Genomic DNA, 15506 nt, shown 5'->3' on the forward strand with positions numbered 1-15506 from the left:
ATTCTGGCTAATTAGTAACAGGACCCATGGGCAACTGGATCATCATCTCGCAAGTTGTTGGGCACCACATGGGGTCAGGGTCTAACAATACTGATTGTGGAAATGATATGGTTATTATTATAACAACATAAAACTCTAATAACGAAATTTGATTTCTGATAGTAGGCAGCCAAATTCTACAACCAAAGAATGTAGACTGTTTAATAATTTAAGTGAGATTACAACTTTCCTCTACTATAAAGGAGCCTGGCTGCAGGAGAACTATCAGGGACATGCTTTGGGGGATTTATATGGGAGACTGTTATGTATTAGAACCCACTTCATAAAAGGCATATAGGTTTTCAGCCCTCAGGAGTGTTTTTTTGAGGGTGGGTGCTGAGCTACACTACTTTGTAAACCCATTCTGTACAGATGGGGAACATAGGCTATGAGGGGTGGTGAGGGTGGGAAGGAAGAGAGGCATTGCTTGCAAACCAGTGACTGAAATAATATCAGAACAGTTCCATAATGCAGATGAGGATTCTCATCTTCACCCGCTGTTGAAAATCCTTCACACAGACAAAATAACTGTGAGGTGGAATAGATTTGATCCATAATTCAATATATGAAGGGGAGTATAGTGATTCTCTGTGCTTACTTATACAATGGTTCTGGATTCAGGCTGAATCCAGATGTGGAAGCATGTGTGGTTTGTGACATTGCAAACCTCTGGACAAACTGCATGTCCAGTGACCCACATTGAATATCTGGGAGCAAAATGTGTTCCATGCTGCTGAAGTGCAGGGGAAAAGTTTGCTACTGGGAAATCCCGGAAGCAAAAAAACTTGCAAAAAAAAAAAGTGGAGTGGCACACACCACAGGAGCATGTAAAAGTCTCACTCCTCCCGGGAGATGCTCTGGCTGCTGGCCAGAGTGTCTCCCCCTGCCTTTAGTTCTGCCCTGGTTCCTTCAGCATGCTGGGAGCCAGTGGGGAAACAGCAGTTTCCCTAAAGTGGGGCATGTTGCCCTGCACCAAAGCACACATGCAAGGGCATGCATAGTGGCAAAAAGTAGCAGCATAAATTTGTGCCAACACATTTTTGCAGCTGCTAGTAGACACCCCTGCATGTGGGGATGCACCCAGATAATTCAACAAAGTAAATGGAACTGACAGAATTAGCCAGTAGGAAATCCTGAGCCAGGGATGGGGCATAAGTCCTCCTCCTCATAAACTGGCATCTCAGTTTAGGATTCTGAACTATAGATATTCTCCTAGAATTAGGTGCCTAAGTCAAGTCAGCCTTTCCTAATGAAAAAGCAGAGAGAATTACTCTTTTTACCTAATAGTTTAGTAGTTATGTTTTAAAATCCTTAATCTGTGCCCAGTTGTCCAATGTATTAGGGGAGTGCTGTAAGCTCCAGGCCACTCAGTATTTTGGATGCAGACTGTCTTGATGGAAGCTTTGCATAAATAATTTGTCCAGTCAGAAGAACCCAAAAGGAGGAAGATACAGAACAGTTGAAGGAATGAGGGCAGTGCCACCACTTTCTCTGGCTGAGCATGATGCCCTATGCAGCCACTCTTTCAGCCTGGAGCAGGACGGGAATAGCTATGGGGCTCCCCCCAAGGCTGGGTCAGTTAGACTGCAGCAGCAATTGCAAGCAAGTCCCCCTTCCTGCACCTGCTTCCTACCCAGCTCCCCAGTGTTTCCCACAGGCCTGGGGGCTCAATCATACCTCACTCTCGCTGTGGTCTAAATCCTAGATCCACATAGAGGATCAACCTGCCCATCTTGCTTCTTTGCTCTCTTTCTATTCCAGTGATCTGAGACAACTTGGTAGTGTCGGGAATTTGGTGGTTATGTGAGTCACAACCTGCGGTCATGTAGCTATCAAGAAATTCTTAACACCCATGTGGTTAGAGAGGATTTTCAGCACCACAGTGGTACCTAAAGTAGCAAATAAGCACCTGAATTTCTTTGTGGAAATTTACTAGGGTTTAATTTGAAAATGGATGCTCTGTCATCCAGTACAAACATGAGTTTAAGGGTAATGTATCTGGTGATGAATCTGTGTCTTGGTCTGGGTACTGTACCTTGTAGGGCCTTTCCTGTTTTTGCAGGATGATTTTTGACCATCTATAAGCATGGCTGGGGCTGAGATGGTATCTAAGCTTCTGAGATCTCACGTTGCTTCTTTTGGTTTTTTTAATAATTTTAAAGGTTGTTTCTACTTCCATTCCTACAGCATTACCGTCTGCCTTTTGTAGTACAGATTCATTGATAAGTGAGTACTATTTTATGATACCAACTCTAAATTATTAAAATATGGAACAAGCTTTCATGAAGGCCCATGACCCTTTTATCAGTTAGACTTTTTAAATTTTATGTGAATTAAGTTAACTTACTTTGATAGTAAGAGAAGGGGGAATTTTTCACAGATGCCATTACCTGGATAGGTCTATTTATGTTAATAAAAAAATTTGATGTAAAAATTCCAAAGACATCAATGACATTAAATTATGTAAGAGCCAGAGCCCAACAGTAATATTGCACCTGACTGTACAGAAAGAAACAAACAGGAAAAAAGCATGACTAGTTGATCTAAGCAGAATAACATAGCCATGCTTTTACAAATCAAAGGTTGGGAGACAGAGGTCACAGTTAAAAGCTTCTTTAGTTATACAGTAGGAAACCAGAAGAGATGCAGGGTCTTGTATGTATAAATAATGAAGAATAGCAGAGTGAAATAGAGTAGTGCCATCTTTTAGATGTTTCTGTAAGAGATTTCAGATTGAAGATAAAATCTTTCATGGCAGCAGTGAGACATCTGTTTTACCCTTACGTGCAGGGGATTCGATTTTTTCTTAGCCCATATTTAAAAATCAGAAAAAGCTCTAGGATTTTTGTACAGGTGTTTAATATCCTCAATTTCAAGACAAACCTTTAAAAAAACAGTAGGCTAGGACAGTAGTGCATGTACAGCTAGAGGAAGAAGGGGGAGCCTTAAATAGCATATTGTACAGTATGAAGGTATATTTGCTTCTTAGCAGGTGTGATTAACTACTTGGTCCTTTAGGTTGAGATTTTCAAAACCTCTTTGGGGTGAGGATGTTTAATTAATGTTAATGAGAATAAATTTTTAATTTTAAATTAATTTTAATGTTTAATTTAATTTTAATGTGAATGCTACAAATCCACTGGGAGGTTTTTTAAAACTTAGTTGTTTTAGTGTATTTCTCACTGAAAGGGTGTCAGTCATCACTTGTTTCAGTGAATACAGGTAGATTTTACACAGTGAAAACATATGAACATGACCCATGTAATAAAAATAATTAGTGTTACAAGAAAAATCCATACAAAATAATTACAGTGATCATAATTCTCTATTGCCTTATAGTGCATTGGAAACCTAGACAGTAATACAAAGGTGCAATTGGAATAGGGTTAGGTGATCAGTGCTGTGTTGTTCTCAAAAGACCAAGGAGTTAAGCTTACAGGATGATAAAGCTTATTTATTCAAAGAGCTCTCTTAGTCCCCTCATCTGCTGTGTTCTCCCTTCCTTTCCCAGGCCAATGTAACAACTTATACCTAAAACTCTTAAAGGTATCCACATGGGTACTAGATTTAATTTAGTTAACACCGTTAATAGCAATGAAGATGTAGCAGCACAGGCTTCATGAGACCACAAGGCAAGTCCAAAATTCCCAGGAGGTTTCCCAGGCTGAGGCCCACAATGTGCTGAGACCCACAATGCTACATTTTTTAATGCTAATATTAGCTGATCTGATTGAATTAGCTGGCATAGGTGTGTATACTGTGTAACAATTACACCTTTGGACTGCTGCACGCATGTGCACTCTATAGTCACCTCTACTTTACCAAAATAGTAATAAATCAGGAAGGTTGTACTTAAATATGTTTTATATATTGTCCTATGTAAGGAATGGGTTTAAACTGGTGTTTATGGGCTATCTTAAATTAGGGCCTCCATGATATTGCAGGTGTTATGTCATTTCAGAAGTAAATGCAGCTGGGATGAAACCTCATAATCCACTGAATGACGTTATCTCTTTTTAGTAGTGTAAAAGTGATGCTGTAGCCATTGATGCTCCACAAATTATGCTAGAGGCAAGGATTTCTTAGGGTGGTATTGTTTATTGGTAGTTGTGACAATGTTAGACAAGCTTTAAAATGTAAGACATTCTTCGTGCTTTTCATATCAAAGGTGCTCATTTTAAAATTAAAATGATGGTTTTCCTTAATAGCCAGCTTTGTCAATTCAGCCTGGGAATTCAGAATCAAGCAGAATTCTTTTGTTCGTATATCTCAACATATAAAAGAAAAATCTTCAAGCCAGACTATGTTCACATATATATCTCTGTAACCAAAAATATCTTCAAATGATTGCCCTGGTGACAGTTCTGCAATCCTATGGCTTTCAAGTCTAAAATGTCATAGTTTAGTAAACAATTCTTTTCACAATACACAAAAAGGGATAGAGCCCATCCTGCATTTAACTCAGTTGGCTCTTCTTTAAACAAAACAAACAAATCTTGAAGTCAGCAGTTATAATTCTGAATACATATAGAGAGCCTATCTATTGAGCAAGAAGGAGCCATTTTTCATAGTATTTTTTCAGAAGACAAGTCTACTTTTAAAATATAATTTGCGCACACAGGTTTTGAAAGAAAAAAAAATCATGGGTTTAGCTTGTGTCTCAAATGTAGCTGTCACCATGAAATTCTTCTCCCAAAGAACATAGCTATTTGTTGAGGTAAGCATCCAGCTGAGTCTTAATTGTCTCATAGAGTTATAGAGTCTAATGGCCTTGAAATTATACTTCAGTTTTCTACTGTACTTGTTTGTGTTGCACCCAGTTTATACACCCCCCAAGAAAGAAAAAAGGTTATAGAAAGCATATTTCAAAGACAGGTATTTTAATCCCAGTGGAGAAACAAAATCAATTTTCCTTTGTCCTAACATCATGCACATTATTCAGTAGGAAGCAAATTGAATCCTGATTTTAAAGACTAAAGTCCAGCTTACAAAATTTAAGAAAATAACAGTCAGAGGTAGAGTGATCTCCAGGGACATAAGCCTCTCTAGTTACAAGGTACCTGTCTCCACTACCTACTGAATATTAGAAGCTGTAGAAATTTTGAAGTATATTTGTTTGGACACAGCAGTAAGAATAAAAGAAAAGTCAAAACAGCTGTGCCAAGTTTAAAACTATCTGAGAACAACATTCCACGACAAGATGACATTTAGATTTACACAGACCCCAGATCGATAAATCAAGAACAAACTAAACAACTGCAATTACAATGTTACAAATGACCTCCCCCTATTGGAATACTGCCAAATGTCATTGCTATGTTTCCTTTCATTAATATAGATTCTGTATGGTAGTCAGACCATTGCAAAGTGATATTTTATGTCTTCATATATGTCTTACTAATTTTAACAGCTATAAATGGAGATTCCGATTCATTAATGAAACTTCTGTATCATGCTAAAGAAAAAAATCCCCAGGCAGGCTGTAAGACTGGGTGAATAATTGAATTAAAAGCCCTGGCAAGCAATTCAAGTACAGAACTTCAGCTATTTCTTAAATTACATGTGCCTGCCTAAATGACTTATTCCAGTTGCATAGTACATATCCTGATAATGTAAGTTTATTTTGTAGAATGGAGTAAGTGGACATTCAGGGAGCCAGAGTCAACCAGGGGTATAACTCTATATATTATAAAAAAATTTAAACTTTACTGGAATTAGCTTATTGTGCTTCAAATTATTTTGCCAGATGTGGAGAGAGGATCTTGAGAATTACTTACTTTCTAATGTCCTAGGGGTATTGGTAGGAGCTGAGGGGACTCAGTGGATGTATCTGCATGAGATGCTTTACTGCTGCGCTAATTAGCTCTGCACTGTCTATGCGTGCGGCACTATTAGGTGGTGCTATTAATAAACAATGGCACTAGCTGCAACTTCCCTTTGACTCAAATATTTCTAACTGCTCTTCCTTTTATGTGTATGTTTCTTTCTTTCAATTTATGTGGGGCTGATCTTTAGAAAACTGTCATCCCAAGGAATCACTTATTACAGTAGTTTCTCATTAGCTGTTGATAACTGTATTTATGCATTGTTTAACTGTGACTGCAAATGTTCTTTCTTCAACTTAAACTAGTTCCTTAGGCTGGAAATAGATGTTGCCAAATCAATCTGAACAGCTGTGCTGGAATATGTCCCACCACAGCTGATCCACTTCTTTGGCGAAACAAAGATTGCCTGTTCTCCCACCTATTGATCTTGTGGAACAATGGATGACATGCTTCCTACTTCCATGGATGTGCCCCCAGCAATCACCAGGGCATATCTCTGGAAATGGGGAAATTCAGAGACTCCCACTTCCAGGAATGCACCTCCAGCAATCTCCAGAGCACATCTCCAAAAGTGGAGAAAGCAGGGGTTTCCTGCTTCCAGAGCCATGTCTTGGAAATCTCTGGAATCAGGGAAATGTGGAAAGGTGAACCCACGGTGCCTGGACTCCAGGTTGCCCATGCTGTCCCACTATAAAGCTAATAGATGTTTGCCATAAGGAAAAGGGCAAAAATTATTACTACTATTGCAACCACAATTTTGGGCATTTGCGGTGCAACAAAGAGTATGGACATATATTTGACTTTGCTTTGCCATAAAAAAAAAAAATTATGGTGCCACAAAGGTGACAAAAGCTGTCTGTTTCTACCCTTAGTTTCCAAAAGTGTTGCTATTTATTACAGTTTGGCTAATACTACAACAGTCAAATGAAATAAATATGCAAATATACTTTTGGATAGTTATTGAATTAATTTTAGATATATTCATTCTCCTTTTCAATTAATTTTTTGAAAAGAATCAAGCAATTGACTTTTAGTAGCATAAACCTGTGCCTGAAAATGAATTTTAATCTTATTCTTTTCATTCCTTCCAGAAGATATATTTTATATTCACTTTCTGCAGTTACTCTCATCCAGTAATTGTGCCCCCCCCCCTTAAACACATCAGGAAAGTGTGTTTAAGCAAGAGCTGATGTCTTTGCGTCTCTTCCAATTTAAGCAAAAGCAGACATGCTTTATCTAACCAAGAATTCTAAGAGTTTCACTTAATCAGGGAAAAAATGATACAAAATTATTTGAGAGACAAGTTTCAAAGTAGTAACATAGCTAAAATTCCTAATTATGGTCCTTTAAGAGAGCAGCTTTTATGAAAATGTCGTGGAATAATTTTGAAAACTAGTACATTTGTAGAAACCATGATCTGTTCTTAATTGCTGAATGGGAGAACTGTATTTGACAAATTAGGAGTTTTCTTTATACTTTATAAATGGGGGTATGAAGTCAGTGGTCTTCCTCTCATAGAGGGGAGAGAAACATTTTAGGTGGAAGAATGCATTTTTAAGGCTCAATATTAGCATTGGACAACTCAGCTTGTTCACAGCAGCAAGATTTGCTAGCCTGGGGAGATCACTGTATTAACATATATTGCTTTCAGTACCTCTAATTAAAACCAGCTCAGAATAAACTAGACTGTGTTTCTGCACTGTACTGTGCTGGCCATCCAGATATGTGTGGATGGCTAGATGTATCATTTCAACTGGAATACTTAGAAACTAACTTTGTTTGATATAGCCAGGAGTAAGCATTTGGGTACACTGGAAGTAATGTTCTCTGATAAAAGGTAACCAATAGTTTTAGGCACTTCACCCTGCAGAGTTCCCAACAGTAACACCACCTATAGCTTAGCACCTGGAGTGTAAGTTGGATGTTGGCAGAGGGCAGGGGGGAGGGTGTTTTTTCACCTTGGAAACAATAAAGGTGATGACAAGGCTTTTCCTCCCTCTTAGGTAGGAAGGGAGGTGCCCCTGTATCTGTAATACGTCTTCTAGGATGGATGGGTAATGTCTACATGAGTCTTTTCCTGTTGCGTTAAGGCACCCATTGGTATAGTGCTGGTAGGAGTCTTCTGAGAAGGAAATGCTGCCACTTTTTTTTAGATGTACAGGGGAGTTTTTACCAGAAAGATGGTTGTTTCAGGTTGTCTTCAGACTTGCTGCAACTATTACACTTGAATCACATTTCCAATCTTTTCTTCATAATTATAAAGCCTAGAAATTATACATTTTTTTGTTTAATAAGACACAACCTTCTACTCTCTTTTCACGTGACTAGAAATCACAGTCCTAGCTAGAGGCCTATCAGCTTCAATCCTGCTCCACTCTTTGGTGATCTGTAGCAACACACTACAGTAGCTATCTTACTGGTGCAACATTTTTGGTACTCGTTTGCACTCTTAAAAGGCAGGAAGCCATGAGTATGTTCATTGTAGAAACCATGAATGTGTTAATTGTAGGAGCACCAGAATAAAAGTAGTTCTCCCCTTTTGAGCTCAGTTTTCTTTTCCTTTGCACTGCACCTGCGTGGACATATTTTTGGCCTTAATTTTCAAAATCTTAACAAATATCTCAGGAATTATTGTTACATTTTTCTCCTTAATCCCAGGTTTTTCAAACAATATATCTCCTTCCCTTCCCCCCGCACCTCCTGTCTGTCAATATTCATTCTGACAAACAAAAATATATTCCATCAGAGTCCTACATACACTACGTAGTCAGCCACCCCTGCCAATCAGCGCTGGAAAGCTACGTGTCCTTTTCCCATGAGAAGCAGGACTCAGTTCATTCTGTGACTCTGCTTGGCAGGTTCTTTCCTGGAAGAAATTGATTTTTACTGTGGAGCGTTTTTTTGATATACTGGAAGAGGGAAACAAATGAGCAAGAATAGTTTTAGAGATCCTGAATCATTTATATGGGTGAATATCAGAACACAGTGAATTTACCGTTGTGGGAATAATGTAATTTGCTACCTAGTACAGATGGTCATTAACTAAATATTGAACAAAATTGTATGAGAAATTTCATAGGCTACTTTACAGTGATTGTTTAAGAGGGGATTACCTGCTGCAGTTTGTCCTTTGTGTATTTTTTTTACTGTAAATCGGGTCATGACTTTGGGTGCCAGGAGATACCATCAAGTCTAATATGTTGTTTCTGATGCTTAAAAAGGAATGAAAGCAATAGTCTCCTTGATTAAACTAACCAGAGGCTGTAAGTAGAAGGAAATTTGCTGCTGACTGCTGCTCCACAAATTATAGTAGGCTGCATCCTTTGAAGCTGGTCAGGTTGGTTATACACAATGTTCCTAGGTCGCCCAGCTATTTAATAGCATTGCACACCTTGTTAAAAATTGCATATAATTGTGATAGCCACTTAAAGGAGAAAGTTTTTTTCCACAGAATGTAAATGCAGGGAAATTGACTCTTTTTTTTTTTTTTTTGCATTTACCTTTGAACACTAGTATTCAGCAAGTAAATTACTACCTAGAATATTCCCTGAAGTAATTTCAGGAAAAATCTGAACCAGATTCCCAGATTTGACCATTGGTGAACTGGGGATTTAAAACATTTGAGTGTGAATATTGCGGTTTAAACCTATGATGGCCTGTATTTGTGATCGGCATTTGCCAACATGTTTTATCCTGGTGAAGATAACAGGATTATTTGTATGAATAAGGCTTATGTCTGACCCCTGTCTTCCTGCCTTTTTATAGACAGTGTCTTGCACAGAGTGCTCACTTGATCTAAATTTTTTTTAACCCTGTGGATGGTTCATACTGAATCTTCCACTGTCAACCTGAAACCAGAAGTAATTTAAATTAAACCAGGTTCACCCACAGCTTCCAAGGAAACTCAAATTAGATCAAAACTACAAATGAATAAAATATCTTGCTAACGTTTGTAATACTGACTATGAAGATGGGTGTATATTTGAGAGTTAAACTTATTCATAGAAAATAACATTTGTACTAGACTGGTTTGAAAATGTGCCATTTTTCCTTTGGCAAGAAACAGAACTTATACTGAAAAAAAAATCTAGCCAGAATTGGTGCTAAGGCACCTCATAGACATTGTAGTTTAAGTATATTATGTCCCCATTCTCCTCAGTGGCGTAACTGAGCTCCTTGGCTGATCTCTCCCAGTCTTGCCTCTTTCTGAGTATAGACCCTATTAGGGTTGCCAGCCGTCCAGGATTGCCCAGGAGTCTCTAAGAATTAGATAATAAATGTCCAGGAGCTTGCTGAGAGTCACCTGGGGGATAAATGATAGGGTGTTCATTAAAATAAATATTAAATGTTGAATCCAATTTATACAGGAGTCCAGTGGGTTTTAAAAATGTATTAGTAATGTGCACTTGCCTTTCTGATATAAAGTCTACACACTGTAATCCATAACTGATATACACAAGCATGCGGACACATTCACGTCATCTGTCACCAGCATCTTGGCATTCCAGAAACCTCCTGGAACAGATTCAAGCAGAGCTGGCACCCCTAGACCCTATATGAAATAGGATGTATGTGTCAGCTGCAGAACCTTTCTCCTTAGAGAAGACTAGAAGCATAGGTCCATCTGTGATGAATGCGAATGGTACCTGGGGTGTATGTTGTTCATAGTGCAGCCAGCACAGATCCAGGATTTGGCAAAGGGGGCATGGATGCAGTACCCCATACTGCAGTGATGGCTGCACCTCTTCCCAGCCTCCTCTCTGCCCCCAAACCAGTGCAGGCAGTCTGTGCCCTAGGAGCTTATGGGGACTTTTTTAAAGACCAAAACCCAGGTAAGAATTCCTTTACTTTCCCCTCAGAGCTTAGAAGTGTCCTTTTCCCTCCCCTCCTTCCCCTGCTCACCACTTCTGCTTCCCCAGGTTTGCCAGGGGAAGCATGCAAACCTAGGTGCCAGGCAGCCCACCTGCAGTGGGCAGGAGCAGCCCTGAAGTTTTCCCCTCCCCTGGGAGAGTGAGAAAAGCAGCAAGGCCAGGCAAGAAACAGGGGCAGGGAGACAGGGAGAAGGGACATGCCTCGGAGCACTGAGGGGAAGGGAGGGGTGATTCTCACCTGCTTTGGGGATTTTTAATAAGTCCCAGAGGCTCCAGTGGCACAGTCTAATCTGAAAGCAGGGTGCAGCCATTCCACTGTATTTCCCTCTGGATCTGCCCTGCAAGAGAAGCCTGTTCTTAGATGGCCTGGATTTGCAAATGGGGAAACTGGTCTGAATAAGAATAAGAAACCTCCCGAGCTGGAAACCAGGTTGAATAACAAGAAGAAGCCTCCCGAGCTGGGCTCTGTTGCTTTCTGGGTCTCAAAAGAATTTCTAAAGGAAAGTAGGTTGGCTCTTTTCTTTTCCTGCAACTCCAGAGGGAACCTGATCTGCCTTAGCTTGTAGAGAGTCACTAAATAAAAGAGCCCAAATATACTCATGGGCTAGCTTTTTGTTTTCGAACAAGTGTCTGTAATATGTTTCCTTTTTAAAATAAACATACTTGTTTTATGAAGTCTTCTTATCATCATATAATTAGTCACAGGAACCCCAAGAGAGGTAATGCATGGGTTTGGTCAGACATGTAGTTACAAGTAAGTGGGAGAATCGGGGTGTTGTACCAGGTCCCTATCTAAGAGTGAAAGACTTATGAAATTCCACTGCCCAGACAAGCAAGGACAGGCAACTTCTGGGGTCTTCACTCAGAATGGAAAGAGGGGCCACGGAGGTAAAAGCACCCATGTAATGATGACACATCCAAACCACAAATCTGAGGCACTAGAGCAGCATTTCCAATTCACTATTTTAAAAATGTCATTTTTTTTTTTATTTGCTTCTTTTGGTTTTCATTCAGAATTCAATGTTTCAGGCAGTCGGGTTTTTTTTTTTAAAACAAATAGTAAAAAATTTCCATGAAAATAAAAAATTTCCAAAAAACCAAGCAACCTTGGTTCTCCCATCCCTTTCTCTCCCCTCCCCAGAAAATTCAGTTATGTCTCAGTAGTTGGTTTGTTTCGGTTGCATTTTATTTCTGTATTCTGTACTCTGTCCTTAGCCTCTCAAGTTTTCCTTATCATTTTGTTATAGATTGAAGGAATTTCTCAGGTCCCCTCCACTCTGTAGTTAGTGTCTCAGCTTTGAAGTTTGTCTGTGAATTAGTGCGTACACATCCTCAGCTCTCTGTAATGATTACCTACAATGGACCTGTTCTGACCTGATGGTATACCATCAGGTATATTAGCTAGGGGAAGTTTACTTCAAGGTTAATGTTTACTTAAAGTGCTGCCTGTACACTATACATGTAATTTTTGTTCGTTTTGTTTCTGTCACTCGTATCCTACTGATGGGATTGCTGTTCCAGAGGGCGTTTTCCTCTCCCAGACACCAGAGCAGATGCAGTAAAGATACATTTTCCTAACAATGTCTTTACAGCCTATTCTTAACCTCCCACTCTCTCACTTGCTGTCACTGATACCATCTGGCATATAAATGGATGTTCTCCCACACTCAGTCCCTCTCTGTCTTTCCCCCTCTCTCTGCCACACTTTCAGGCAATCCCATTGCTGTAAGCATGACTTTAAGCACCATCCTTTTTATTTCGATAAGGCTTTTCTGATTTTTTAAATACTATTTCAAGTGAATTGCGGTCCTTGCAAAAGGTGCTGGATTGGCAGCCTTCTAACTGAAGACCCAGTTTTAACCTCAGATTAAAAACAAGCAGAACAGTTGTCATGACTGTTTATACAATGCCCTCCAACTAATGCACCTTGATTCTTACCTGACAAGGAATTACCATTTGTACTGAGAAGAGTAGCTCAGTCTCCATAGACATTCATTCCTTGACCTAGCAAATGAGACTGTCAACTAGTGTCCTTGGTGTTGATTTTTGCGCTGTATACCAACTGACCTGAGATGACAAACTAATTTCATATAGGCCATCGCACAAATAGTAGCAGCTCTCAAGGAATTTATGCTGTCTCTCTGCTACAGCTTTCTAGTGATGCCTGTCATTGCGGCATCTGAGCACACAAAAGGAAATTACATGCTCTCAGTAACTACTGAGCTGGATCTGTTCCATATTGAACACATAAGAGAGTATGGATGGTTATTCTTATTTTCAAGGTTTGTGTAAAGTAGACAGGTCTAATATTAGGGACAAAGTTGAAAGCAAAAGCAGCCATTGCTTTTTTTTTTTCCCAGAGAAAAAAGAGAGCAGTTTATATTCCATATGGATTGACTCCACTTTTATCCCTTTTTATATGCTTCTTGCAGAATTTTTTTAAAATGTTTCTTCTATTCTGCCCATATTGAGATTTTGATTTTTCCTTGCTATAGATCCAGAAACATTAGTGGGGTTTTATTCCTCCTTTGAAGATGCCTGAAGTGCCATTTGCTATTGATCTTATACATGGAAATGGAAGATAAAGGTGCTATTGCCACAAACCTGCTTGAAAGTTCAAGTTGGAGGCATTTGTATGAAAAGTAGATTTTGTCACCAGTAGGACAGAGGTGACCTATGCATATTTACAGGAAACAAGTTGTTATATTACAGAATAAAACTTCAGGTTTTTTTTCACAGTTACTAGAGATAATTACAGATATTATGATCATTGTTAAAAAGATGGCAGATCCAATATTTTTAGACTGTTTCCAGAACCACATCCGTAAAATGTTGGTAAAGTAAGCTGAAGATAATATTTGTTTACATTTGGGTAAATTTCAATACCGTTTCAAAATATGTGCTGCCTTTTTTCCAGCTAAAATTATTTGTGAATGAATTCACAAACAGTCCCTTTTGGCCCTTTGGGCCACATTTTTGCAATATTCCTCTCTGCCCTGACAGAAAAAAATTCCATCTTTATATTATACAAAAGGGGTGAAATCGAAAATTCAAGTAAGTTTGAACCACCTTTTCTGCAAACCACACTGTCATGCAAAACCTCGTATGCTGCATAGGTCAATGGTCCACACAAGCAAGGAGAAGGGTATTGTAACATCCTGCAACTTGTGTAAGATACAACATCTTTTGTTCCACAACGAAACCATCAATTGGTTCCTGGCAGTGCTATGATCTTACACACAGATATAGCATTTTACAATTTGTCATAAAACTTATCAGTTCCTGATATGGAAAATGGAAGACATTTGCTAAGAATGATTACATAGAAAGGAGGAGAGGGTAGGGGAACCCAAAATGAAACAAAATCTCTTTTTCTGATGTGGAAATGGATCCTGCTTCTAACTGACTGAAATTGGATGAATTATGTTTCTGATACCAAATGCCTTTTCAAAGTACCTCATTCCTGTACTTTCTGTGTTAGACAGGGCTACGAAGAACTGGAAAGACAGCTGAAAGAAGTTTTTAAGGAAAGAAGCAACATCCTCCGTCAACTGTCAAAGACATCAAAAGAACTTGAGGGAATTAAAGTAAATCTCCAGGTTAGATTTACATTCTTGTCTCCATTACATAGTATTACTCACTTGATTTCACTGGAATTAGAATATTTGTGTTTCAAATATCTTACTTGTAACATATGAATAATTGGTAACTACTGACCCTTGCTCTTTGTTTTTTGATGCTTGTACAGATTTAAAATATTATATAATTTTAGGAAAATATGGGTAGCATTACAGATAAGTAAAGTATAAACCATATGAATTCACAATATGTATGTTTACTTCTGTATCACACACTTGTAATCTGAAGAGGTTATGGAGAAATCATTAGGGAACAAAACATACTGGGGTAGGAGAGAGGAAAAGAATTAATTGACTTACTAGAATACCCTCTTATTCATGTAGGCAAACTGTTACTCAGTGATGTAGTTGTGACCATGTTCCCAAACTGTGTCTTCACTGCGGAAACAACTTACATTATCTACGCTCAAGTTAATATCTCTGAGGTTGAGTAAGCAAGAGTGGATATACTACATTACTTGAAAGTCATTTGTTTAAATGGATAGAATAATTGTTTTAAGACTTGCTACATTATTCAGCTTTAACTTTTAGCTGGTCAAGTAAGCTAAAAACATGACCACACTTGAAGGAAAGCTTTTTGTGAGTGGAAAGAACTTAACTTAAGGACAATACTTGAGTTAACTTTGCCATAAGGACAACTGCTCAGTAAGGATTTACAGTCTTGTCCCAGATTTATATACAACTGCTGTCACCTGTTACCAAAAGGGAGCAACAGTTCTGGCCTCAGGAAAACAGGGTTGATAAAGCAATTTTGAGAAACTTATTCTGGTGCATATCTACAAGGGGCCAGCAGGGGAGATTATGCTTAGGGGCAACCAACACGGGTTCGTTAGCAGCAGATCCTGTCAGACCAACCTGATGGCCTTCTATGACCAGATCACCAAATCCTTAGATGCAGGGGTAGCAGTGGACATAGTCGTCCTGGACTTTTGGAAGGCCTTCGACACTGTCTCTCACCCTGTTCTCTTTAAGAAACTGGGGGACTGTGGTGTCGACACCCACACAGTCAATTGGGTCGCCAACTGGCTGGAGGGCCGCAGCCAGAGAGTGGTAGTGGATGGGTCATTCTTGACCGGGAGGGATGTGGGCAGTGGGATTCCGCAGGGCTCGGTCCTCAGGCCCGCACTGTTCAA

General features: G+C 39.1%; 1 protein-coding gene across 4 annotated transcripts in view; it reads left to right on the forward strand.

Annotated features, from left to right (window-relative positions):
• Window positions 1-15506, forward strand: part of LUZP2 (leucine zipper protein 2) — a 479617-nt gene that overhangs the window by 235470 nt on the left and 228641 nt on the right. For all 4 annotated transcript variants that reach the window (XM_019519485.1, XM_019519482.1, XM_019519483.1 and 1 more), the window contains exon 2: window positions 14217-14334. In XM_019519485.1, the coding sequence (XP_019375030.1) occupies window positions 14217-14334 (118 nt within the window). The remainder of the gene's footprint in view (window positions 1-14216; window positions 14335-15506) is intronic.

Source organism: Gavialis gangeticus, unplaced genomic scaffold (assembly GCF_001723915.1).
Source record: "Gavialis gangeticus isolate Ggan-Ray unplaced genomic scaffold, GavGan_comp1, whole genome shotgun sequence".
Taxonomy (NCBI): domain Eukaryota; kingdom Metazoa; phylum Chordata; order Crocodylia; family Gavialidae; genus Gavialis; species Gavialis gangeticus.